This window comes from Lagopus leucura, unplaced genomic scaffold, assembly GCF_019238085.1.
Source record: "Lagopus leucura isolate 7727_CA_CO unplaced genomic scaffold, USGS_WTPT01 Super-Scaffold_100035, whole genome shotgun sequence".
Taxonomy (NCBI): Eukaryota; Metazoa; Chordata; class Aves; order Galliformes; family Phasianidae; genus Lagopus; species Lagopus leucura.
This window is the reverse complement of record NW_024962284.1, coordinates 4535252-4561957: the sequence shown is the minus strand read 5'-3', so window position 1 is coordinate 4561957 and position 26706 is coordinate 4535252. Positions and strand designations below refer to the sequence as shown.

Here is a 26706-nt window from a genome sequence, read left to right as displayed (position 1 = left end):
GATGTTCAGGCCGTGACTCAGTATTTCCCATAACATGATGAACTAGCCTTTGCTGAATAAATGATTCTATAGATCCTTTAAATTGTTGAGACGTCTCACGAAGGCAGGTAATGTGCTACACAACTGTTGTGGCACCTTTAGCTGTGCTGCCGTTTTTTTTTAATCTGGGAAGTTCACGTGGGTAAGAAGGAAAGAGACAACTTTGGGCTGGAAGTCTGAGCATTGTTTTTGTATTCTAAACATTCATAGCATTTGCACCGTGCCATTATAATCTGACTTATGGGTGCGTGGGCCTACAATGTGACAAGCATGTCTTACTGTTGCCCCATTCATGCAAATTCTTTGCTATATATGGGGAAAGGTTACTGAGTCTGTATCAACACCAGGAGTCTGAGTATACTTCTGTATGGGAACTGCTAAATCACAGCCTGAACCTCTGATTGACCACCTGAGACAAGCCATGAGTCAGCCAGAGGAGCACAGGTGGAGGCAATTCACCTGTGCTGCCTGGCTCCACCCCTCCTAGACCTATTGAAGAGCTGGCTGCCAGTGGGGAAGGAGCTCTTCTGGAGATCTGCTCTGCTGGAGTTTTGTGAGTGAGCCCAGGGTAGGGGTGAGCTTTCTATCTGTTCTCTTTTTGTTTTCATTGTTTGCTTTGTCAAACTCTCTTGTTTATTTTGTAATTCTAACAAATATTCATTGAGTATACAGTCTGTATTTTTAAACTATGGTTAGCATGTGAGACTGAAGTTTTCTAGCAAGCTAATAATGAGATAATTAGTTATCAAAACAAGTAAAGAACTTGTTCTGGTTTTTTTTTCCTAGTTGTACTTTGTGATGCTGTTGTCAGCAGTTTTCAAAGAGATCTATTTTGTTAAAAGGCATTAATCAGGTTCAACAGTAATGTGTTAATGCTTCTGAGACTGTCTTTTTCTTGTTCAGTATAAACTTTGTACGTTTAATTCCTGTAGTTGATGTCTATAACTAAGATATCCTTTGTTTAATAAACCAAACAAGAACTTCCTATTAACTTCCTAGGGAGGAGAGCAGTTGCAACTTATCCCTGCTGTTTGTTTTTTTACTTCTAGTCTGTCTCTGCCTTTTCTCGTGGAGAAGAGTTTAATTAAAAGAACTCAGCAGAACTCAGTTGGTATGGAGCCCATATAAAAGAGGTGACTTGTAGAACTCTTTTGCAAAGGTAAATTAACATTGACCACATGGATGTTTTTCTTTTGTGTGTAACTTAAAAAACATTTTTTAAATTTTTTAAACCTAGAGAATGAATGCAATATATTCTGGCACATAAATGATATTATCAGCTAGAAAATAATTTGGAAGATCTAGGTGATTACTTGAGACAGTCCTTAAATATTCTTGTTTCTCAAAGACTGTGAAGGTAGTTTGATCCTCTGCATTCATAGCCTCGTACTTATCATTTTGTTGTGAACACGAAGATGTTATTTCCTAGTGTAGACAGAAAAATGCATGGCTTTTACTTGAGAGGTGGTGGTAGTGGTTAGAGTTTGTATTTCAGCTTACATAAAGTGCAGCACCCTTTCACAGAAATCATTTTCTAAATCGTTTCTTAAGACTTTAAGAAATGATTGATACAGTAGTTCTTTGTGAACGATGGTTGAAGTTGTTAACCAACTTAAAAAAAAAAAAAAAAAGAAAAAAGAAATGGAGGTAACCTTGCATTTATTTGTATTGCTTTAGACAGGATTACTTATTTATGCAGGGAGACAGAGACTCATAAAATAACATGGAATGTAATGCTCATTGAAAGAGAGACAATAAGTTATACTCCCTGATTAATACATTTGATTCATACTTGAGAAAATTAACTTGTAAGATGTTCTGTTAGGAGTTTTCTTGTGCTTGTCAGCCAAAAGAGGCTGAAGGACTTGGTGGTCTCAACGGACTGACAGATCTCCCTTTCCTTGTGAAATAAGCTCTTCAAGACTGCTGTGATATGGTTGTGTTTAGTCCAGAGATTATGTGTAATAAAGCATGCTGGTTTCTAAACTATCTGGTCTTTAACTGATTATACAAGAAGTTGGAAAGTTGCTAATCACCACTGGTTTGGTGTTCTGGTTCAAAAGGCCCAAGTTCTGTGTTTCACATTTTTGATTATGAAAGATATTAGGTGAAATGATTGTAGTAATTGTGCAATAGGAGACTAAATAATAAAGCTATTGGTATTTAGAAGAGTTCTAAAGGACATAATATCACAATGCAGTGGTGGAAGTACATCATAGGAAGTACAATACAGATATGAAGACATTGCATAGGAAATGAAGTGAGCAATTGGAGATGTTTTGCAAATTCATCTAAGTGCAAATCTAGACCCTTTTTTCCAGCTAAGTGGGTTATGTTTTCAGAAATCATGTTTTCCTTTTAGAGCAATCAAAAGACAATTTCTGTTGCGTACGCTTACATGCATGAAAACATAAACACTTAGGTGCATGTTAGGCTGCAGGAATGCAGGTACAAGAATAATGGAGTAGGAAGAAGTGAAGAATAAATAATATGCTATTCAACTGATACTGCACAAATGAGTCTAGAAAAACTGTTTTGAGATGCTTTTCTTCTATATAGGTAGCTTTAACAGATTGGACTTGTGAAATCAGTTTTATAATGTTAGGAAACTAAACAGAAAGTTATGTGCTACCAAACTGCCTGGGAAATGTCTGCTTAGGATTAATTTAGAGAATTCTTTCAACCAAAAAGTATGTGTACATATTTATCATGTTAATAAAGATATATTCAATTAATTTTGAAAACCAGAGTAGAAAATTAATTTCCCTCCCACAGTCTTAATGAAGAAATAAAGAAACTAATTTCCCATTGCTGTTAGAGGGGTAATCCACTCCTTCACATATTAAGAAATTAATGTAATACATCCACTCAGCCAAAGAGTCCCTGCTTCTTCACCTGCCCCCAGTCTCTTACATCAGCTTCTTCTGTGTAGTACAATTATGAAAAAGAAAACCGAACAAAACTAACTCTTATGTTTTTCAGACATCGCTGGGCACTTAGTCTCATGCTGTTCCCAATAAAGCCATCAGTTGAATTGGGTGATATTTGCCAGTCCTGTTTTTCTACTAATAATAACAGCTTATTTGTCTACTTCATAAAAGAATTTAAAAGAATGCAGGAAAAAAAAAATTAAGGAAAAATTGTGATCGGCTTTATATTCCTATATGTATTTGACTTTTCCAATGGAGTAACAAGGCCATCTTTTCGTTTGACCTTAAAGAAAGTTGTTTCTGGGGGGGAATAAAAAAGATCAAATTATTCTAAGGTATTTGAAAAGTGTATTTGAGAGATGGTCAGGATTGCAGTGCTGGAAACTTTTTTTTTTTTTTGTCTTAAGGCTGTGTTTGCTTGACTGAAGTATCTCACAGGGCCTGGCAGCACACTTGCATTGGTGCAGCCTCTCCTTAATGTAAGGAGGCAATGTTAACACAGCCTCAGTTTGAGGAAAGCAGTTTAGATTTGTAAAAAATATAACAACTGTGAACTTCGATATTAACAATGAAGACTTGTGCAGAATTCGGGCCATACCTGAAGTTGTGGTTCAGTGAGCGTTGATGGAAGTCAGTGGGTGCCATTTTCCTGCTCAAGTGATGCTTCTTTGCTTCCTCTGTGTTTCCATGCCAAGTGCCATTTTGTCAGCCTGCCCCTCTGTGCCACGGTAACAAAATGGAGCAGGATATTGGTGGGAAGGGTCTCGTGGAAGTGTGTGCTGTTGCCAGAGGCGATATTCCCGCCAAAGCACAAAGCCGCGTGAGACAGGTGAGGCGGCTGCTGAGCGCAGCTCTCCTCAGCCCTGGTGTGGTGAGGCGGGAAGGCGTCAGTGGGCGCAGTGTGGTGGCTGCGGCCGGCTGGCCCTGCGTTTCCTTCCTCTTCCTGCCTGCTTCGCCTTGCGCTGGTGGTATGTACGTGTTAATATTTACTGAGTAGGGCTAGTAAAATATCTTGTCATGTCGTCTCTTGTGTATCTTGAGAGAAAAAAGCGGAGAGTATTTCTGCCTCCCCGGGTGCATGAAGCTGTGGTGTTGGACAGGGCACCCAGGGAGCAGAGAACGGCTGCCTGCGTCGGCAGTCTCTGGGAGCGCTGCTGAGGAGGAGGCAGAGCTCCAGCATTCCCTGCCTGCTGCTGTGCTTCTGAGCTCCTTTTGGAGCTGCTGAGTGGGCAGTATTGGTGGTAGGTGAAAAATGTTTGACTCGGAGAGTGGCAAGGTGCTGGAACAGGTTGCCAAAGGGCTGTGGAGGTCCTTTTTCTGGAGGCTTTTGAGGTGAGGTTGGATGGGGCCCTGGGCAGCCTGATCTAGTGGATGGCAATGCTGCCCGTGGCAGGGCGGTGGAGCTTGGTCCTTTTTCATGTCCATTCCTGCTCAAGCTGTTCTATGATTCTGTGAGCAGCTTACTTCCTTGAGGAGCTTTACCACGAGGGTCTCATAATGTTTAATAGCAGTTTGGCGTAAGTTGGGTTCAAGAAGAATTTGTGGAGAAAAAGTATTGCTCAAAGTATTCATTTGTTATGCACACTTAAAAAAAAAAGCACATTATTTTTCTGAATACAAAACAGCTCCTTTCCAATGCTTTGGGAATATCACTATATTCCCAAATATCAGTAGTGCTGCTCTTGAGGACACTGCAGATTTCCAGTGTTTCTCCTGATTTCTCCCCAGTCCAGATTTGGCAAAGAGCAATTTATTCCCCTTTGTTCCCCTTAATGAGAAAAGTGCCACAGCTCAACATGGTTCTGAGTGATGCTTCTGTAACTGACAACTTTCTTTAATAATGTATTTTTCTTCTATACAGTCCTCAGTGAAAATCTGTTAGTATAGACTAATTCCTTGCTTGATGGTAGTGAGCCCCAGTATTTCCTTGTTTTATATTTGATGTAGTTATTTCACTGCTCTAACTACAGATAACTACTGGTGTACATCCTTGTGCATACATGTTTTTAGGAAACAGTTCAATAGTTCAATTTTATTCAGAGATTCCAGCTGTAATTACAGTACAGCGTCAGGCCAGCACAGTTCATTAGGTTGTCGACTAGGTGGCACTATTGTTATTAAAGAAAAAACCGTAAGCTGCTTTTGGAATCACTCTGTGTGCAAGGCTGACAGAAAGCTGTACTGTGTTTATTAAAACAAAAAATGTAGATTGAACAGTGCCTTTATAAAAATAGTTAAGAGTGCATCAGCTAAATATTGAAAAATATTGGAATGGAAAGGTTAGCAAGAGAAGGAAACTTTAATCTCATTACCAGCACATTGCAAATGCACCCATATTTCTAATGCAATTGTCCTACCTTCCCTGAAATTTTACCTGAAATAACTTGATGTTTCTCCTTCTCTTTTGTCATCTTTCTTGTGCATGAAAAACAACTAAACAAACATAGTATTGTCCTATCAAAGACAGATACAGTACACTTTTTTCTATTATTAAAGAAGGTAAGGTTCCAGACAGTTCTGTGCTTGTTAGACCTTTTAGCCAACTTGCATGATGTGCGAATCAACTTGTTTTATTTGTTTTCTTTTAATGCCTGGAAGATTATAAATTTTCATCAAAAGAGTTCTTAAGGAGAGGAGAGGGAATGCAAATCTAAAGCAAAGTAGTTCTTGGACAACTAGTTCAGTTCTCTTAAATTTCATCCAGAATTCAACAGGAGGCAATACAAACTGGGGAGTACCAGACAAAAGTTTAAACTGTAAGTTACGTTAACTGCAGCTCCATGTTTGTTACTCACTGGATTCTGATCCAAAAAAGCTGTGTTGGAGCACTGTGATGATTGATTGAAATGCCTATGGTCACTTAAAATCTCATCTTACAGATGAAATAAAATAGAATCTCACTTAGAGGAACTTTCCCATGTGCTTTCTGGGTCACTGGTTTGGTTCTCTCAGGAATGTGTTTGGTTCAGTTTGCCTCACTTTCGTTTGTGTACGCTGTACAGAGGTACAACAAACAGCAGTTTGTGCTTTATTAAGGTTGTAATGTTGGCCTACTCTGTCCCCATGCTCTGGATACCCTACTTTCCTTTGACAGAGGCAACTTGAGAACAAGTTCACAGCTCCCAGAGTGAAAATCTTTGCTCACTTTGAACGTAAACAAATGTAGTTGAATTTGAGCCAGAAGCTTTGAATAGTACAGATGAGGATGTCTTGCTGTGGCTAGGGCTGGTTTATTTGCTTGTTTTTTCCCCTTGGGAAAGAGGAAACAACAGCAGGTTCAAAAATCTTTCTTGGATAGAATGTGCTGACTAATGGAGTATCTATTACATGGAACAAAGCTGTTATTTTAATTCTTCATCTGTTAGAGCAGTGAAGAGTAACATCTTTCCTTCCATTAGGAACTAGCAATACGTTAAAATGGCAGTCTTGGGTTCAGAATTTGTCATGAGCCCTCTGAATAATTCTGTCCTGTTTTAAGGTAAATTAATAAAAGCATAACCTCTAATTTTATTAAGTGTGAAAAATGAAAAAGAATAGATACAACAAAATCTTATTAATCTATCAATAAAGATGGATTGTGTTCTCCCCAAAAGCCTCGAAGCAGCCTGGTTCCACCAATCCCTAAGGTATACCGTCAAAACATAAATTGCGTGCTGATAGGAATGTTGTACTTGACTCTATAAAAAGCAACACATGATCCAAATTAGTGCTCTGGGCTAATTTAAGAATCCTGTAGTTGCAAGGTCAAGGAGAAGAATTACTGTTCTCTTCCATTTAGTAGGGGAGAGTTACAACTGGACTTTTATGTATTATCAATAAATTAGTGAGCTGGAAGGACCCTTTGCCTGACCTAGGGCAGCTGTTCTTAAATGGTGTATGTTCCCCAAATTCACATCTGTGTAGCGAAGGGATAAGAAACATTCTGTGGTATTTTTGTATGAATTAACATTTATCCAGAATCAAAATCAGTGTCAAGTAGTACTTCAGTGTTAGTGCATTACATTGACAGTGCTGCTTGGCTTTCTATAAAATTCAATAAATCAGAGTTTTCTGCATTGGAAAATTGCAAGTCTGCCCCATGCTTTGAATGATTTTTACTTTAAGGTAATCCAACTACAGGTATCTTAGATTTTGTTGTTGTTGTTGTTGTTTTCTGTTGTGTTTTTTTTTTTAGCATTTCTGGAGTCCTATTTCAATATTACTTTGTCATAAATAACAGCAAATCCTCGCTCAGCTGGTTGTGTTGCTATCTGCTGCACTTTCTGAAAGGCGGTGTTTTTCCTAAAGGGGTAGGGGTGTTGGACGATGTAGGATAAAAGAGAATTATTGCAACGTTCTACTGAAAGCAAAAAATGCCTTTTCTATAAATCTCTAAACTAAAAAATGGATTAAGATAATATCAAATATAACTGCATAAAATAGTTTTCATCCAGTAAAGTCTTAAAAATAAATAACCCTACCCATAGAATTTCTCCAGATCTAATATGGGAAAAAAGAACACCATCACACACAAGTGGTAGGGAGGGTGCTGTCTACAAATAATGTTTTGTCAATTACAGCCTTTAATATGCTGTAGTTCTCTTGATCCAGTAAAATAGATGTTAACTCAGATAAATATTTAAATGATGGATTTGGAGCAAGTCTACAGCTCTTACCTGGTGTAGCTTATTTTAGTCTTGTCATCTTGTTGCCTCTATGTAGGAGATGTACCAAACTGTCTTACTGTCCAAGTCTTATGTCACTGTGTCAGTAGGTTATCTTCTCATAGTGGAATCCCATCTGGTTTATGCAACCAAGGTGTGAGACAGGCTTGATGATTGGAATCTGGAGAATGGTGAGCACCTGCTTCCTTCCCCGCAGGCACAGTACTTCGTACATCTTCACAGAGATTCTGGGCTCTGTAAAGGCCTTTTTAAGGCCAATTTGGTACACCTGAATGCTTGTTGCCTAATTTCTAGTCAATTTGTAATAGAAATTAAGAACTTGTCGGGTATTTTTAAAAGAAGATGGCAATGGGTTAGTAAAATCTGTTTTTATTTTCTTTGCAATGAAAGCAGGTATTTCAACAGTGTCAAAAAAGAGTCCTCAGAAAGAGAAAATATATATATGTGAGGCATTATCTTCTAACGGATCATGCAGTACAGTTAAACTCTCTTGGGCATCAGGGATTGTAGAAGCAATGCTGTCCTCTGCCATGTGATTTTATTTTGTCTGTCTTTTTAATGTCAGTAACATCTCCTTTGGTCAGGGAATTATTTGGTCAGCGTCTTATTTGGTCAGCATTCTATTCTTTACTTGATTGTAAGAAAATATGCAGTGTGCTTGTTAAACATTAAGCTACCTTATGGTTCCACTGCATTGCTGACATCTTGAAATTACAGTAACAGCATATTCAGATTTAAATTCTAGCCCTTGACTTGCTGTGACTGTGTGCATGTGGATGCTTTATGTATCTGCAGGAATTTCTTTCAGTTGGTGCTGGGTTGTTTCTTTTTCTTTGCAAATAGTCACAGACACATTTCTTACAGTTAAAATGGTAAATTTATGGGGCCGCATCCAACGCTTAGGGGTGGTGGAATTGTTTCTTATCATCAGTGTCTCCCCATCAGATGGGGTAGCCATATTGTGGTCAGTCCTTGGATCAGAAGTCGCTAATGAAGGTAAAGCAGCTTTGCTGATGTCTTTGATTCCTGTATTTCACCAAGTATGGAATTTGATGCTTACGTTTCAGCTCATCTCCTCCTGCATGCAGACGCTTTAAACATAAAGGTCTGATTTTCTTAATGCTATCCTTTATGTGTCTGTGTATCTGTAAATACCTTTAAACAGGTAAGTGACAATAATTACACATCGGGGATGATACGTACTAAGAACTGATGCAACCTTAGCTAAAATGCCATGAATTACCCTGTTTCTAAGCAGCCACTCAGTGTGCTACTAGAATACTGTTAAAGGGTTTTATTTAAAAAATGAAATGAAATAAAAAGATCCCAAAATTAATTCTGCACACATACAATGCTCAGAAGTATTGAGTTGAATGGCACCAGGAGGAACGTCCTTTAAAGTAGTTCTTTTTAAAGGTATTGCTGTCAGTTGCACTTCTGGTGTTTGAATGTTTTAGTTAATATCAAAACCTCCAGTTGTTATTGTGGTAAAATGATAGTGTGAAATTGATGCTGTTATAGTATAACAATAAGGACGTGACTCATGTATTTTATGTACACATGCATTCAACTGTAGTGACAAATGGCTTCATGCTGAGTGATTAAATGCATATTAGCATTTGCCCTAGGCATTTGATTATTACCATCTTTACTTCATTACATTACTACACTGTATGGCCGTATAATTTATAAGATAATACAGACATCACTTTGTTGCTGATAGGAATTATTCTGTTTTATGGATGGTGTCCTTTAATTTTGCCTTTCATGGATTATAAAATTGGTTAATATCTGCTGAAGTGAATCACTGGAGAAGCAAATAAAGATGTTGGCCTCGGGTCACAGTGTCATTTGTGATACTGGCAAAATCTTACAGCCTCATTTATCCCTGTACATGATTGATAACACCATGGGTTAAATGGAGAAAGCTTTGCTTCCATTAAAGGATCATCATGAATGAAGACCTCCCACTTAAAAGTCAGGCATGATGAGAAGACAAGAGACTATCTACAGGTCAAATTAAATAACTTAAATAATTTAAGTGGAATGACAGTGTAATTTGTTCATTCTGTGTTATTACCCTGACCCCTATCAGGCTTATGGGCTAACTTACTTTCTGGTGTAGGGTATTTAAGATGTAATTTTTAATAAGTGCTTTTCGAAGTATAGAAAGCCCTTTATGGCACTTAAAATTGTGTTTAAATGGATTTTATAATGTGCTTTTTAAAAAGTAATTTTTGTTCTTGTTTTCTTGAGCGCAAAGAGAAACACAGAAAAGCAACTGCAGTAAATGCTTCAAGTGTACAACTTTAATCATTTTCACTTATTAATTTTTTAGAATTTTGGGGGTGCATTTTCCAGAATGTTTTTTGTATTTTGAAAGTATTCTGACAGATAGCAGTTGTTGAAGTAGTATCCACTTAATTAGGAATATCTCTAGTTGCACAAGAACTGTTTTAGTGCTCGCTCTGTTGAAAGGACACTCGTTATTTATCACGTGTTTGCAGAGTATTTGTAGACAGCTGTGTTAATGTATCAGAATCGGGCATTTAATGAGTATATGTTAGTTATCTTTAAGTATTTAATGTTGTGCCTTCATTATTACATTTGGTATGGTTTTGTTTCTTTCAAGCATAGTGTGAAGCACTTAGCAGGTAACAAAGTTCTCTGATGGAGAAGACCCCAGGAGTGTCAGCGCTCAGCTCAGAGGGGAGGGAGCTCGTAGAGCATACTGAGCCCTGCAGTTTTCAGCAGTGGGCTGTGAAGCATTTTGTTGCAGCCTTAGAAAAAGCAGCCTGACCTCCTTGTGGCAGAACCAGTACAAATTGCACAGGAGAAAATGGAACTTTGCAGTGAGGGGATGGGGGAAGTCTCAATGAGCTTCAGCAAGGAAAGCCTTTATCCTTACTCACTGCTTTAGGAAGGAGAAGTCTTGCTTGTCCAGTGCTCCTGCTGAGCTCAGTGAGCTGAAGGAAAGCCCAGGGATGCCTGAGGCCTCTTGTCCTTCATTCCTTAGAGTGTAACGTTGGCTTGAAAATATTTCCCTAAGAAAGCAGTTCCCAAATGTGATGGGAAAGAAAATCACAAACCCCAGTTTAGGGTTGCTTTAGGTCAACTGCTGGTTGACTTGAATGGGAAAACTGAAATTCAGATGCACCCAACTTGGTAGGTTGAGGGCCTGAAATAGGCCATCGTTTTTCCATGTCAAGATTTTACACAAAAACAGTTATTTTTCATCCCCTCTGGTAAAACAGAATACTGGGATTCTCCATGTGGTAGCAGTACTGCCCCATGAAAGCCCATTGCTTTGGGATCCCTGAACTCCAGTGTGGAATTGGAGCTGACAGGAGCAGAATTAGAGCACGTGTCATGTCTTAACATTTCATGCACAAAATCTTACCCTACAGATCAGAATATGGGATGATTCCAATTTGAAATTAACATTTAATTTACTGTGCATGGTGTTCTGTTATTAGTCTTGCAGCTATGATAACTTCCCAGTATTTGATACAGCATTAAAAATGTTTGTGCGTTGTGAATTACTGGTGCAGCATCTATTGGTAAGGAACAATGTTGAGAGCCTGGAAGAAAGAATTGCTAAATACATTTGGGGGCCTGATCTAATTGACTCTAAACACTTTAGCTAAAAAGGTCTTTTTTAATATTAAAAAATTACTTAAAAACAAAAAAACAAACACCCTCACAAGTAACAAAATAGGCCTATGTTGCCTAAAATGCTGCAGATTGGCCACAATACGTGTTCTGTGCATGTTGATACAAGAGATTGGCTGCCCAAAGTGGTAACTGTTTGTATGTGGCTCTTATTTGGACCCCTGTTCATCTCTTCTCCCCTAGAAATCCTTCAAACATACACATTTAGACACTGAAAAAGAAATTTAAATAACTATTTCACATTGAGTAATAAACAAATATCAGTAAATATTAGTTATGTTTTAAGGTGGAAGACATAAATGAGCCAGGTCTTTTCTTGTTTTTAGCAAAAACGTGTTTTCAGTAACTTAGTTGAAATAACTTCTTGTGGTGGGGCAACTGAACAGGGAATCAATCTATTACCCGTGAGCAAGCAGCTTAAAGTTGATCTATGTTAGGGTTTTATTTAGACAACAGCAGAAAAAGCGGCGAGTCCTGATTTGTAGTTGTTATGGCCCCATGATACAGACCAGGTCTCTGCTCTTCCTGCAGGAATTCCTTCCCAAGAGCTCTGTGGCAGTGGCCAGGTCAGTCGTAACTCCTGTGCCCTGCCCCTGCCTCTTCAGTGCTGAGCGTACGGAGCGCGTCCCAGGGACGGGAGAGTGTGCGGAAGCAGTGCGTGTTACTGGGTTAATTCAGGTGGGCTGTTGGGCATTCGTTCTCAAACGAAATATATAAAGTATGGAGAGTGCATTTTGTAAATCAAATGCTGACTGAACTGACAAAAGTACAATAATGATCCCTGATGTCACTAACAAACGAGCTTTGTCCCTAGAGATGCGTATGAAAGTGAGTGCGGCTCCTTGCTTGACTGCAGTTGATGGAACTAGTTCAGAGCCCAAACATCAGTACTAGATCTCGTGGGAATAGAAGGGGAAAGTTTTCTTCTGAAAGGTCAGAGTCAGAAATCCCAAGTATTGTCATTTGGAAGATCTCCTTCAAAATTGAGCCTGAATTATTATTTTTGAAATCTCAAGCTGGGGAAAATTATGCCTTTCAATGGCCAGATGTATTATTTTCTGTACCTTCATGCCTGCATAGGGCAGTAGCTCTGGGGACAAATAAAGTTCTACTTTATGCTCACTGTGGTCTTCATTTAAAACAAAAATCTAAGCTCAAAACATAGAAACAAGTAAATAAATATTGTGAATTGATGGTAGAGCTGGTGGGTTTTGTTGGTTTTTTTTTTTTGCTTTTTTTTTTAACAGTACCATATGTTAATTTAAAATGGAAATGTAAAAGATTGCATAATGGCTTTAACAAGTAGTTTTACTATTTGCAAAATGTATTTATTTGCATTTTTCTTATCGTTTGAATATCCTCTTCAAGATCAACCAAAGAGAAAATGTACATTTTTCCATTGCAGACAAGCCCTAAGAATGGATGAAGACCTTAAAATGCAGCCGCTTGACTCCACTCTTCAGAGTCCATCAGAGACATTGCTCTCCATTCGTCTCTTGGACTTCAAAACAAGTTTATTGGAGACTATAGAAGAACTGCGTATAAGGAGGGTAAACGTGTTTATATTGTTTTGGATGTTTTAATTTTGTTTTCCTGCCTACCATCATAGAAAATGTTGCAGAGGTATGGCTCAGTTTCACATTGTATTTTAAGGACTTCACCAACTGTAATTTTGTTTTTAAAGTTGCACGTCATTAAAGCAGTGACTGTAACTGAAATTTTCTGTAGGTTTTACAAGGAAACACTTGCACTGTGCAGAATTAATTCTGAAATTCACCACGTTTGATCCCTAGACTCTTGCCCCAATGGCAATGTTTAGCCTTGCCTATTTATTTTTCGTATTAAAAAGTCTGTAGGGTGTAACTGGCATGATAAATACAGGAGTGTACCAGAAGGTGTTAGCTAAACTTCATTTACACTGGTTGTTTTTTGCTGTGTTTGCTGTTTTAATCCCTTTGGTTGGAGTCTGTTTAGTGTCATAAAGCTTCATCTTTGGGGATAGTTTTGTTTGGTCTCTTTTGTGTCTGCCATATTACAGGAGCAAGTGACTCATTTTAGTCAAGGTTTTCTCAAGAAGCTAAGTGATTTTCCTTGGTTAAGTGAGTCTTTACTTTCAAAACTGATGTTAATGCTGTAGCAGAAATGCGAAGTCACAGCTTGAAGCAGTGATGGAGCACCTGGTGGGAAGGCAGGGCCAACCAGGGGAGCTCAGGTGTGTGCAATGCACTGAGTGATTGAAAGGCATGCAGCCAGGATCCACCCCTTCCCAGACCTCATTTAAGGGTTGGCAGTGGAGGCAAGGGTGTCTTGCTGGAGATCCCTGCCCACCTGCAGCCTTCTGAAGGTAAACAGTGTCTTTCCTTTGTTTCTGTGCCCACGGCTGTTGCATTTGAGCAAATCCTCACTTGCTGCAGCCTGGGTCCTTGCTCTGCTGTCACTGGTGCACTTCTATTGTGTTACAAATGCCGAGAGCCAATTTCATAGATAAGATGTCACTCAGTTTCTAAAATGCCTGTACCTTCCTTCATCCTTAAAATTATTTTACCTGCTTTTAATTAGAATTATGTCAAAAAAAGCTGATCATTTGACACCTACTCAGCCTGAAAACTTAGAAGTGTCTCTGCATGCATTTTATTGGTTTTAATGATGAATTTAGGGCTGCTTGCTTAGTATCATTGAAAATTGGAATAAAGAACTTCGACATTATGAACAACTAAGGGTTGTGAAATGATATGGCCAAGCATAGTACCTCTTTTTTTTTTTTTTTAAGTAGAAATTTTATGGATGTTCTTGCTTTCAAATGATTCCACAAGATCCTTTCCTGAATTTAGCTATAAATCTGGTACAAATCCAAGGGTTTTATGAATTTATGATCAGCACTGAGAAAAAGCCAGTACATACTCCAAAAGGTAGTGCTTACTCAGTTATAGTTCTTGTTTTGCACTGTGCTGGTTTTCCTACAGACAAGAACAAACACCTTAATTAAAACATTGTCACCTGCTAAACAGGCAAATGGAGTTAAAGCTCTGCTGTTTCTTGCTTCTCTTGGCTTTTTTTTTTTTTTTTTTTTGTTCCCCTGAAGTTGCTTGTGTGGATCTTCATTAAATTCAGTAAATTAAAATCTTCATTAAATGCTGTCCAGTGGAGGCAGCACAGCCAGGTGCTGTGGGGTTTTCTCTCAGTTGAGTCTATGACCTGTGGCCTGACCTTAGAGGAGTAATCTTACATCTGTTTGCTTCTGTTTCTCTTCCTGTTGTTGGCCTTGTCACTTAGGCAGGATTCTCTTCACAAGGGGAACTAACGTGTATTTGTGTTTAATAAGGTGCCTTGCATTGTTGGTTATACTGCAGTATAACCTCAAATTTATAAAAATAAATTTGCAGATGAAAACAGTCAGTGCAAAGCTTGACATAAAAAAAAAAACAACCATTAAGTACTAAAATATTTTGAGGGACTTGTTGTGATCCAAACTTGATACCATAGGATTAAGTCAAGACTTTTTCAGATGTGCTTATTTAAATAGACATGTTGAGTTACTTCCTTTGTTTCTCACTTTTCTTTGCTAAACATATCACTGTAATTAAAGTCTCCAAAGTAATTTAGAGATTTTACTCATAATTCTAAATTCTCTGAGTAATGACTGCTTTGCCATCTTAGATATGAAATCCCATTTATTGTCAGTGGTAGCTGTGTTTATTCTAGGCACTGTGACTTAAAATACTGTACTCAGTACAGCTTCACTTTATTCCTTAGGCTGTTAAGGCTGTTAATAGAGTATTTGTTCCTAGTATGACTTTTTTTTTTTTTTGTAGCTTTTAACTTCATAATTCTGTTTAAAAAATTATTCCTGCTTCCTCCAGGAGTAGTTTGAATGTCCTTTTCTCTATTTGCTACTCTAGCTGTCCCACTCAACCAGCACCGGTCAACCCAGTGATTCTTTTGTGGTGGAGCTCTTTCTCTTTGTTCCAGAGTTTCTCAGTGTTGCTCTGCAATCAGCTGGTTTCATTCTGTTGAGTAATATGAGGCAACTCTTTTCTTAATAGATAAATGTCATTTATTTAACAGTATAAAGTCTCTGTGCAGTAAGTGAAACTGGAAGGCTCTTGTGTTTCCTGAAGTACAGATAGGAAGCTGACTGTGCATTTGAAGGCAAAGGTTATGAGTTACAAGGAAGCTTAGATGCTGTGTATTGAATAGGTTTCTTTCTCCAGATGGAGTAAGAAGCATGTGAACATAAATCAAGGATTTATTTGCACAGAAATGTTTTCGTAGCATGCAATATGGGCACCTTTGGTAACAGCTGAAGCAATGTTGGTGATCAGTTGAACGTATAGAAGATGAAATCTTAGTGCTGATTTAAAAAAATGTACTAAAGCTTTTCTTGGATGCAAAAGGCAAGCTGCAGTGACCCGGTTCCATGCCTGAGAACCTGCGGTGGCCTTTCCTGACGTTGACTGAAACATCACAGCATTAGTACTGTTGATCCTGTAACTTGTTTCTTGGCTCCGTAAGGCCTGATGCTTTAATGCCATCATGTTCAAGGGTACCTGAGCTAGCCCACTCTAGAACAGAGGTGTATTTGCATGTGCTAGCACAGCCAACTGATGGATTTAGCACTGCTTTGCAGGTAATATGGGCAAGTGGGGTTCGGTATTGAGATGCAAATTGAAACCTGGAGGTTAGTACTTAAAAATGCCATTTATACTCAGAAGATAAACTGGTGTTTGCCATTATTAAGGAAGTTGATGAAACCATAAGCTTACTTATCAGCAAGAGCAAACCATGAAGTCTAAGCTTGAGTTAGTGGAGATATTAAAACATTCTTGGGCTTGCCAGCTATGATCACATTGGTTATACTGTATCTGGACCTAAAATGGCAGCAACTAATCCCATGCTACACCTACTTTGAGGAGTGGTCTGTGAGAGTACAGCCTTCGAATGTGGAGGATGGTGTGAAGTTAAAAAGGGCACCAGAGGCACCTGTGGTAGCTATGTGGACTGTTCAAGTTAAACGATAGTTTAGTGGCCAAAACTGTGAGATTGAGTGAAACTGTTGCAGAAATAAATGTGTCTGTTTTGTTTTGTGCCCTGGTGGTGTGTGGGAAGGAGGTGTTCAAGTCAATAAGCACTGTTAGCTTATAACTCCTGTTAGCAAATGTCTTTTGATTAGGAATTTATTATTTGAAGTTGGAGATAAGACGCTGAGTGCCAGTTAAGAATTTAAAGATCTAACTACAGATTCACTGCTCTGCCCATCATGTGGCAGTTTAAAGTTTTCAAAGGAAAACATGACTGGGATACATCCCCGTTTCTTTGCTCGCGTGAAGAAATAGTTGATAGTGTGCTTCTGAAGAAGGACAATATCTGTGACTAAACTGCATGTGTATGGCTACTGAAGGTTTTTACTAAGTGTCATAGCTATGAAGAGCCAAAAATGTAATGTCACAAATGAAAACTGGAATCAAGCTGTGATATTTTTCTCTGCCTTCAACATTTGTCTTGGGATCAAAACTTGACGCGTTTCTTTGCAGTCTTTTAAAAGTTTGACTGTTTAGTTCATGGAGGATATTCTAATTATAGCATGAAACAATCATAAACTGTAGTTCCTATGAGTACTATTTGATTGAGCTGCATGAGAAATTGGCTGTGCAATTTCGTAGGAGGTAGGTTATGAGTTTGAAAAAGATAATAAAAGTACCTAGGAGCAGTTTTGGCTGCTTGGACATGAGCCAGCTGTACTCTGTTCCTAAATCTGTTCAGGGTCAGGAATCAAGGGGGCTTGACCAATCCACAGCCCGTCTTGTAAAACTGCAGCCTGAAGCAAACACTTTAACCAACGCTTGACACTTTCCAAAGGTTATAACGAGTAAATAAACCATCAAATGACTCCTCTTTTATTGTTATGGTAGTCTTTTTATAAAAACCCTTAAATCCATGTAGTCCTAAGGCAGCTAATAAAAAATGAGCACTTTTAAGGTTTTGTGGCTTTTTGATACCTCATCAAAGTTATATACGGCATTATGCTCCCAAGTATAACAAAATGTTTTTCTCCTATTAAACAGCTGTTGGAACTTCTTAAGGGGAAAAAAAAAAAAGCACTTCACAAGTTTTAAAAGCTTTCACTTCAAAATGGGGAAACTATAAATGTCCTTAGAAAGAAGTAAAAATGATGGATAAGGCTTATAATTGTTAGCGATTTCACATGAGAACACTTTCAGCATATAATTGTCATTCTCACTTTGAGTATTTACGATGTTTATTGTTTTTTTTTCAACAGTAGTTACGTATATGTACACATTTTTGAGAGCTTGCAGGTTTTCCATTATAATCTGGGAGTAAGTTGGAGGAGTGTTGTTCACATAGAGAACTTCAGTTCTTGTCCTCTCTAGTATTCAAAGCAAAGGGCTGAATTGAAATGGAATTTAATGCAGTTTTCAGACTTTATTTAGTTAAATGTAAAGGGCTCAGTATAGATGCAGTGGTGACTATTTATCAGTGGGCTTTAAAATGTGACATGCTGTTTCCTAGATCAATTGTAAAATGTTAAATTTTAGTGTCCTCGTTAAATTTTAAAATATTTAGACATTTTAGAACAGAAATGGTGTATGCGTGTACTTGATTACAAATAATTTGTAAATCCTGTTTTTTTTACATGAAGCCTTTTTGTTAGTTTGTAATAAACCAACTTCTGTTTTTATCTTTACTAAAGGCTTGGTAACTTATTGATATAAGCCATCCCAGTTGATTTGAATGTAAGTTTGCTTTGTCAGGAATTAGTAACACTGATGTATGTTCTGCTGCTGCCCTTTAAAATATTCCACTCTTTTCCCTTTATTTCATGGTAAATTTAATGTGGATAGATACTGGTTGCTCTCCAACAACCATTGAAATCAGTGATATTTTTGCCACCTCCTTCTCCCAGCTTAATTGCGCACTGCATGTGCAGGTGTCTGCGCATGGGTGGAGGGGAAGGATCATTTTTTTTAACAGACTTACAATGTACAAAACTTCTGCTAATGATGCATTGTTTTAATAGCATTTCTTGCCTAGGAGCTTAAACTGCTTAAGATTGCACTTCTGTAAGAAGCTATAAGTCAGCCTACTCTGTTTTTAGGAGAATATCTTACTATTTATTGTTTATAAATGAGTAAGGGAAAACAATCATTATAACTGAAGTATCATTTGTGAAGACAGAACTGAGGCACTGTTACTTTTTCCAAATTTTAAATGTATTTCTTACGCTAAGTCCTGAAAATCTTTAGGTTTCTTCTCTATCTATACCCTCTTGGTACATAGTAGGGAAATAAAAGCTAAAAAATGTAGCTAGTTCTCTGTGAAACAGACTTTAAATACGTGTTTGGTATTTTCTGTGTAAGGTTCACATGAGTTTTGAGGTTTGCTTTTATATCCAGCATGTAACTCTTACTTAGGAGGAGCATCTTGTGCATGAAAGTGTATGTTACATCTTGGCGCACATCTGCTTGCTTACTGTATGTTAAATAAGGACATCAGTTTTCATCCTGGGAATTATAAAAGATGTCAGATCAAAAGCCTGTGTTTAAATCATCTTGGGACCTGTTTTGCCATTTTATTACCATAAAATGCCATTATTACCAAAGAGTTGAGGCACTGCAAGTGTCCTCTTAAAAGCTTAACACTTTCATTTGCACAGGATTTAAGAGAGAATTGTATTTCTGAACGCTTGAATTACCTGCTTTGGGACAGGAACAATCTTAGATCTTTAAAGCATATTCATTATTTGGCCGTATGGAATAGGAGAGCAGTGTGTTGCTTATAATCATCTGCATCTAAGGTGTAGATGCTGTTGTCATTGTTTTTGGGAGGAGACTTGTTCTTCCTTTCAGCACTGTGTTTGTAAAAGGAGGACAGCGCTTGTGAGAGAAAATAAAAATAACACACAGGGGAAACTGATTCCTCTTAGGAAAATCTCGTTTTAGTGCCAGAATGTTTCAGGAGAACAGTAAATTGTTCACAGTTGTGATTACAGCAGGTATATCTTGTTATCACAGTAATAATTAGATTCTTGACAAGGCAGTTCTCTAAGAACAGGTGATGTTGCACACCTCCTGAACGGCTGCTGCTCCATCTCCTGGATGGTGGAGAACCTTTGGCCTTTAGTCATGTTCTTTGCAGGTAGCTCACCTTATCAAAAATGCAAGTGATTATCCAGGAATTCTTTTCAATTTTTGTATCAGTCTGGTAGGTCAGAAGACTTACTGGCACATAAGGTTGCAATGAATGTTTCACTTTCCATTATAACGATGTGATTGCTGAGAGATGTCAAAAAGAAAGAAAAAGGGGGGATAAAAAGAAGAGATTTAGTGCTCTGAGTCAAATCATTGTGCAGTCATTAAGGTATCCCAAAGATTCTGATTTAGCCGTGATTATTTGGCATTGATTACTTGACTAGTCAGTGGCTTCCTTCATCAGGATGTCCAATCGCTTTTCAGCTGTGAAGTAAAGTTGAGTCTGTTTTGTTGCCTTTGAGCCTGGTTTTGTTGTAAGGTGCAGAACAGAAGACGTATGAAGAGCGGGCTGCTTCTGTCAATTAAGAGCTGGGATCCTAGTTCATAATGTTCTGCTGTTCACATCAGTCTGTTATTAATTCAGCTGTTTCAGTCAGAAAACTTGCAGATCTGCTGTTTCCTTCTGGTTGTGCAGTATATAAGCACAGTGTACAGTAACTTCCGTGTACTGGATTGTAAAGAAGGAGCAGTAAGAGTAGACAAACTATGTTGGTGTTTGATTTGTAGGTAACTGTCTTATTTTTAATTAGGAAACGGAGATCAATTATGAAGATCAATTAAGTAAAATTGTTGTGGAGAAACAAGAACTCGAGTGGCAGAAGGTAACTTTTATGTGATTTTTGTCTTTCAGCTGCTGAGATTTGGTTTTAAGATAATACTACTTTGGATTGTGGCTCAATACAATTCTTAAGTCTTTTTGTCACTTACAATTGTGAAATGTGGTAGACAATAGTTTGTCTAGCCATGCTGTAGCTTTAGTACTGATTTTAATTGTGCTCAATTTAAAAATCTGCTTAACAAAAGAATCTCATCATAATATTTGGCACGACTGGCAATCTTTGGTCAAAAGGGTGTTAATATTGAAGCAATGGAACACAAGGGAACTTGACACAGTAACATGGGGGAAGCTACATAGTAACAGCTCTGTACTGTGCCTGGCTTTGGCTAGTGCCACGGTCATTGCACAAACAACTTGTAGTATTTTGACTATGTTTTTTTTCTCTAATATTTGTACATGTTTATTTTTTTTAACAGTAACTTACAAGGTAGATATACTCAGAAGTTTGTCACCCTTACTCAGAACAAAGTTTTCAGTGCAGTGCCTGACATTCTTTTTAGGGTAAGGGTTCCTGAGGTTATGCTTTCATAGGAAATCCGTTCCTTTCTCAAATACAGTCAAACCTATGACCCTTGGCACTGGGTCACAAGATAAAAGGCTTCACTCTGTATATTTTATGATCACAGAAAAAACAATAACTTCAGCTCTATCCTTGATCTTGGAATCTTTAACATCTTAGTAGTAAAGGAAGACTATTTCTTCTTGGAGTTCATCCTAACCATCTTAAATTAATAATCCCAATTATGTGCTTTTTTTCCCCAGAAGATATATATGTGCACACAGAAACAGGAAACATTTTATATTTATAGGAGCAGCAGTGCTTTCGATTTGTAACCTTTCTTTGCTTTCCTTAACATAGCATTGCAGTCCTTAATAATCAGGGTTCAAAAGGGGTGGTTCTGTTCTTTCCCAGACCTTAACAGCAATTTACCATTTGTAGAAAGATGGGACTTACAGTTAGCTAGCTGAAATCATTTTGTGTTGGCTTTTTTTTTTTTTTTTTTTTTTTTTTATGCTTGGATTTTAATTTGCGTATGGCAAACCCGATGTAAACAATGACTTGTAGGTTTTAGGGACTTGGAGAGAGCACTTATGTAAAACTCTGGAGCTTCAAAGGAACAAGCTGATATGTGTTTCTGATTCAGGAGATTTAAGTGAGATGAAAATGCTAAGAAGTATGAAATTTAACTTGAATTTGTGACCCAGTTGTTTCCAAATGCGGAATCATTGACAGTAGTCAAAGTTCAGTAAGCAGACAGCTGCTCCTCTGGACTTTTCAAATATTCTTTTATATTTTTCCTTCAGAGATGCCTTTCTGCCAACATTTCTGTGGTTCAGTATGCATTCTGTTTTATCTTAAACTTAGTGAACTGATTTCAAATAGAGAGAACGTAAGAGAATTTTCTGATTTAAGACAGAAATTTGCTTTCAAATTGTAATATTAGTTTTAAGAACATTGCTGCTGCTGTTGGGGGGAAAAATACTAAAGTAGGGAAAATCAGTGGACAAAATCTTTTTATTCTGGTAGGTATACTCATACTTACTGTGGAATCACAATATCAAAGGTGATTTTGCTTGTACATTTAAGAAAGTCACTTTCTTTATATCCTGTGCATCACACATGTGGTGTGCAAAACACTAAATTTTTGAGGTAGCTATGTACAGTCACACCACTTAGTAGTGTTAGGTAGGGGTTTTTGTTAAAACACATCACTTGAATGTACAAGAGAAGGAAAAATGCAGTATCTATTGAAGAATTCAGTAATACTTTTATCAGGTTATAAATTACATCAGTAACAAAGTTGTATAGAAGATGGCAATTGGGTTAAAGCAAATTTATATTTCAGTAAATTATCTGTCACTGGCTTGAATTTCTATAGAAGTATCATCTTAATTTGGCAGTACTGTGGTTATAAAATCTCATTATTCCTGTGGTGGGTAGGATTAATACTCAAAGAATACTTGATTTGCTGGTACTCCTGGATCATTTCTGGATTTTGAGCATAGTTGGTATGCTCTTTACCCGTTAATAATTCATGTTGTGTGTATTGTTTGATAGATGCAAATAAGAACCTTCTGAAAATATCTCACAATGAATGTGTACGTGAATATAAAATGGTCTGCCTTCACAGATTTCCTTCATACTCAGGTCAAAGAATGCGAGCCCTCACTTGCAGAACTCAAAAGTAATGCCTGTTTGCTGCAGAATCTAACATTGTTTGTATCTGAAAAACTCGATCAGGGGAGAAGAAAATGGGCTTCTCACATGTGAAATGAATTATCAGTTTAGTTTCTCATCTGTCACTCTTTAATAGTCTGAATTTGTGTTTATTTCTGTGCAGTTATTGCATAATCATTGTTTCACAGTAAGACTTCCTAGCTAAATGCTCATCTGCATTTTGTGATAGTTGTTCTTGGCTGCCTTTATTATTTTAAGTAGCAAGAGCTTCAAAAGAAGATCTAACAAAGATATCTTCATATTACTTCCCCTAGGTTGTGTTTTTCCTGTCTTGAGCATAGGAGTGTGATATTTAAAGATCTTAAAGGCTGCCAACTTGCAGAGTGGAGTATTAGTGTATGAGATTCTGATATAAAACAGTAGCAAACACAAAAATAATAGTTTATCTTCAACTCATTTTCTTGTGTGCATATTTTTTATGTCTGAGTAAAGCCAGGCAGCAGGATAATTAAAGTAGGAAATCTTACCTTATGACCTTATGCTTAGTTTGTTCTGTCGTCCTTCAGCTCTTTTATGTGGCTTGTTAAACTACTAAAATTTCTCTGGAAAACAGAGTATATTTTTTAAAATGGAGATGAAAATTAATATCCTGTTATGGCTTTTTGAGCTGCATGAAGGTACTGTCATAAGGTGGCAATGGACATTGGATTGCTTCTGTATCTTGGTGGGATTGGTAAGAATTGCACTTAGAAGTTCCAGCAGGACGTACCTTTTAGAGGTGATAACTGCTGCCAACTAGAAGAGAGGCCACTGCTGAAAAGATGGTTACTGGTTAACAAATATCTTGTCTCATCCTCAGGGTTTGCTTTCAGTCAGTGATGTCTTCCTAAAGTTATGTAAGAGAACTACTGTTTTTCTTAAAAGACCATGTATACATTTTGCTGTAAGATTATGTTTAAAGGATTGTTGTTATTTCCCATGAGCAGGAAACTCTGCAGCGTCAGACAGACACGTTACAGCAACAACACAAAGAAGCTATGGCAGCTTTTAAAAAGCAGGTAGCAATAAATCCTTCCAGCTGAGACACTAAGAGTTCAATCCAGACATGCTGCAAATGACAGTTCTTCATAGTAATAAGCCACTCTCTCTGAGATTCTCTTTCCCAAAAATTCCTGCAGAAACTTACTTAAAACCTGTTGTATGTTAGTTGTGTCCCCTCACACTCCCTCTTCCCAACCTCTTTCTAAAATGGCATGTCTTCCAGAAATTTTATCATAACAATTGAGGAAAAATCTGCAATGTAACTTATTCAGTTCAATATCTGAAAGAGTGTCTCAGGCTTTCCAGTCAGATTTGTGTTTTTATCCATTGATATTGAGCAATGATAGGAATGAAAACTGTTACACATGGGGATGAGTAATTTTATCACTAATGCTACAAATTTCAATCATATCACAAAAAACAAGCAGTTCTTTCCTTAAAAAAAAATGTGATTCACCAGCTTGCTGCTGCTGTAGAATGGTGTATTGTGTACATATATAAGATACACCTATATAAGGGAAGTGGGCTATACAAAGTTATATACTGTCTTGTAAATTTGTGTGAATAAGAGTAGTTCTAAGTGCAGCATTGATTTGTTTCCTTTTTTTTCTTTTTGTGCCACTGAATCAAGTTACAGGCAAGGATGTTTGCCATGGAAGAAGAAAAGGTACTTCATTATAATTCGCTGTTTACCAACTAGTGACACGCATAGGCAAGTTATAATGTGACGTAACTTATGGAGCATGTGCTAAGTATATTATAACAAAGTATTTTTCTTACTGAGGCCTTTACTAAAGTTACAAACTGTAGCTTCTTGAGAACTACTGTTATGCTTTCTTAATAATTTGTAAGATTTTCTTTATTAGATGTTAATATTTTAGTTCTGCCCTTGGCAGGCTTGTTGTAAGTGATGGAGAATATGCCATCATGTATTCATTTTTCTCTTCAGGGCAATATAGATGTATATTCCAAAATATTTAGCAGAGTTATTTGTTACCTTCGTAACACTCTTGTTGTTAAGCTTTTATCATTAAAAATATGTATTCTGCCCAAATCCTAAAGTACAGATTATGTTTTGAAAGGGAAAATATCAACTTGCTGTGGAAATAAAAGAAAAAGAAATCAATGGATTGAAAGAAACATTAAAAGAATTACAGGTAAATTATTATTTTCATTAAATAAACATTGTTGATATTCAAATAGTTTCCACATGCCTCCCTCCTACCCCAGAGAAAATAGTTATTTTTCAGAGGGTCTTTAAGACCATCCCTTTTAATCTACATGATATGCTCATAACTTACTTTCTAGCATTGAGTTTCTGTTCTAACCTTTAGCTTTAAGCATGCTGTGAGCTGAAGTTCTTTTATCCCAGAAGAATGCACAGATTCCAAAACCCAAATGTCATGTGAAATGTGACTTATTGTTCTTCCTGTTTTCCACAATCTTCCTTTATGTTTCTTCTTATCCCTGTCTGGAAACTGTGGTTTCAGAAATTTCTAAGCAGCAAGAACAAAAACATTAACACTGGACATCCAACTCACAAAGTTCCCACCTTTTGTATTGATTTCCATAGTTAGTTTCATCAGGAGCTTTCTGTATTTTCCACTTAATTCACTGCTACTTCTCTCTGTATTTTTATTTTAGGCGTTGTCAGTACATGTTAGGGTGTTCAAAAAACACTTAGGACAAAGGACATGGAGATGTAAATATTATAAAAACCAAAATTCTGTGATGCCAGTGGTGTATGAAAAATAATGTTAATGACTTCCAATGTCAGCCCTATGTTTTTAAAACATGCAGGTGTCTTTATATCACACTCTTTGGAACCTCTATCTGAAAGATTGCTTTCTCCCCGGTGGAAAACCCGCTTTATTCTTCTAGGATTTAAGAAAATACTTTCATTCTTATCTCTGTTTTCTTCTCTGTTTAGTACAGGGATTGAATTTATTGCTGTAGTCCCAGTACACTTTATTTTGTGATACATGTCAGACAACATAGGTGTTAGGCATTTTTCAAGATCACTGTAGATACAAATCAATGTAATTTTTTAAATGGAAGTTAAGTGTGCAGTTTAAATCTTTAAGAGGTTTTATAAAGTGAATCTACAATAACAGAAATAGTTAAACTCTTAATTTGAAAACCACGTTACTGTATCGGATCGGCAATTAAATCTTAGGTTTGAGAATTTTTTTAGAAATCTGCAGTTTGTCTTCAGAAAAAAAATTGTTACTGCAATTCAATTAATAGCTCTTTTGTTTTACAGATTTCCAAATACACGTTACAAAAGAAAGTGAATGAAATGGTAAGACAGTAATAAAAGTAACAGTTGTTATGAGAAAAGAATGTCAGTTTATAGTGTAACGCAAATACAGTCCCGCCTGCTTTGATGATGATGACAATACAAATAGTCAAAAGTGGCAGTATTTCCTTTGAATCTAAGCAGCTTTCAAATACAGTATTCTTAGTTTCTTGTGTTGTGATAGCTGCAGTTTATCATGCGAAACTCCTTGGTGCATTGAAGTATAATTAGAGTGTTAGTTCTTTTATAGATGAGCAGGGGATCCTTTTCTCATGGGCGAAAAATGTAATTTGAATGGCCTAATCTTCTTATCCTTGTACTTGTAGCACCTAGTATTCATCCCAAAGTAGCAGTAGAGAATTAAGGCGATTTTTTTGCTTTTGATTTTTCTTTAAGAAAAAGTCGTCCTGTTTTTTTTCTCTTTTTCATTCCTCCGTTCAGCATTACTTCTTAACATCAGTTCCCCTGAACGGTTTAGATTTCATCCGATCCAGTTTACTCCCTTTGACACAGAGAATAAATTTATACAGAGTGACAGCTTAGTTACTCTGAACCCGTTGTCTGTTTTAGGAAGTGAAAGAATGAGCTGCAGAAACGTTGCTAAGCTTGATTGAGTAAATGCTGTGAAAATTCTGCTGCTGCTCAACTGGAAAGTATAAAGATAATATTGTCAGACCATTATAAACTGTGATTTTAATTAAGAAGCTTAAAAAACTAGGGTCCAGTTTAGCTTTAAGTACCATGACATTTGTACTGAAAGTCATCTTCAACGCTACAGTGGTTTTACACAAAATATGGTGAAATTGAATAATGTGCCCTCTGACCTGGGAGATAAGGCTACAAGTTAAAGATCAAAGGCAACATAAAATGTTTCATCTTACTTCACTTTTAACTTGCATTTATTCTTAAAATAAATTTGATCGAGGGAGATGCTTAAAATATACAAAATTATTGAATTTACATTTAGATCATTGCACATTGCCTTTAATAATTTGC

At 37.1% G+C, this 26706-nt stretch overlaps 1 protein-coding gene across 1 annotated transcript in view; it reads left to right on the top strand.

The window, feature by feature from the left end:
• Positions 1-3705: 3705 nt before the first annotated feature.
• Positions 3706-26706, top strand: part of CCDC73 (coiled-coil domain containing 73) — a 53062-nt gene continuing 30061 nt past the window's right edge. The window contains exons 1-9 of the mRNA XM_042882638.1: positions 3706-3937; positions 4429-4486; positions 12711-12855; positions 20103-20185; positions 20423-20516; positions 23357-23428; positions 24043-24078; positions 24494-24568; positions 25675-25713. Of these exons, the coding sequence (XP_042738572.1) occupies positions 3706-3937; positions 4429-4486; positions 12711-12855; positions 20103-20185; positions 20423-20516; positions 23357-23428; positions 24043-24078; positions 24494-24568; positions 25675-25713 (834 nt within the window). The remainder of the gene's footprint in view (positions 3938-4428; positions 4487-12710; positions 12856-20102; positions 20186-20422; positions 20517-23356; positions 23429-24042; positions 24079-24493; positions 24569-25674; positions 25714-26706) is intronic.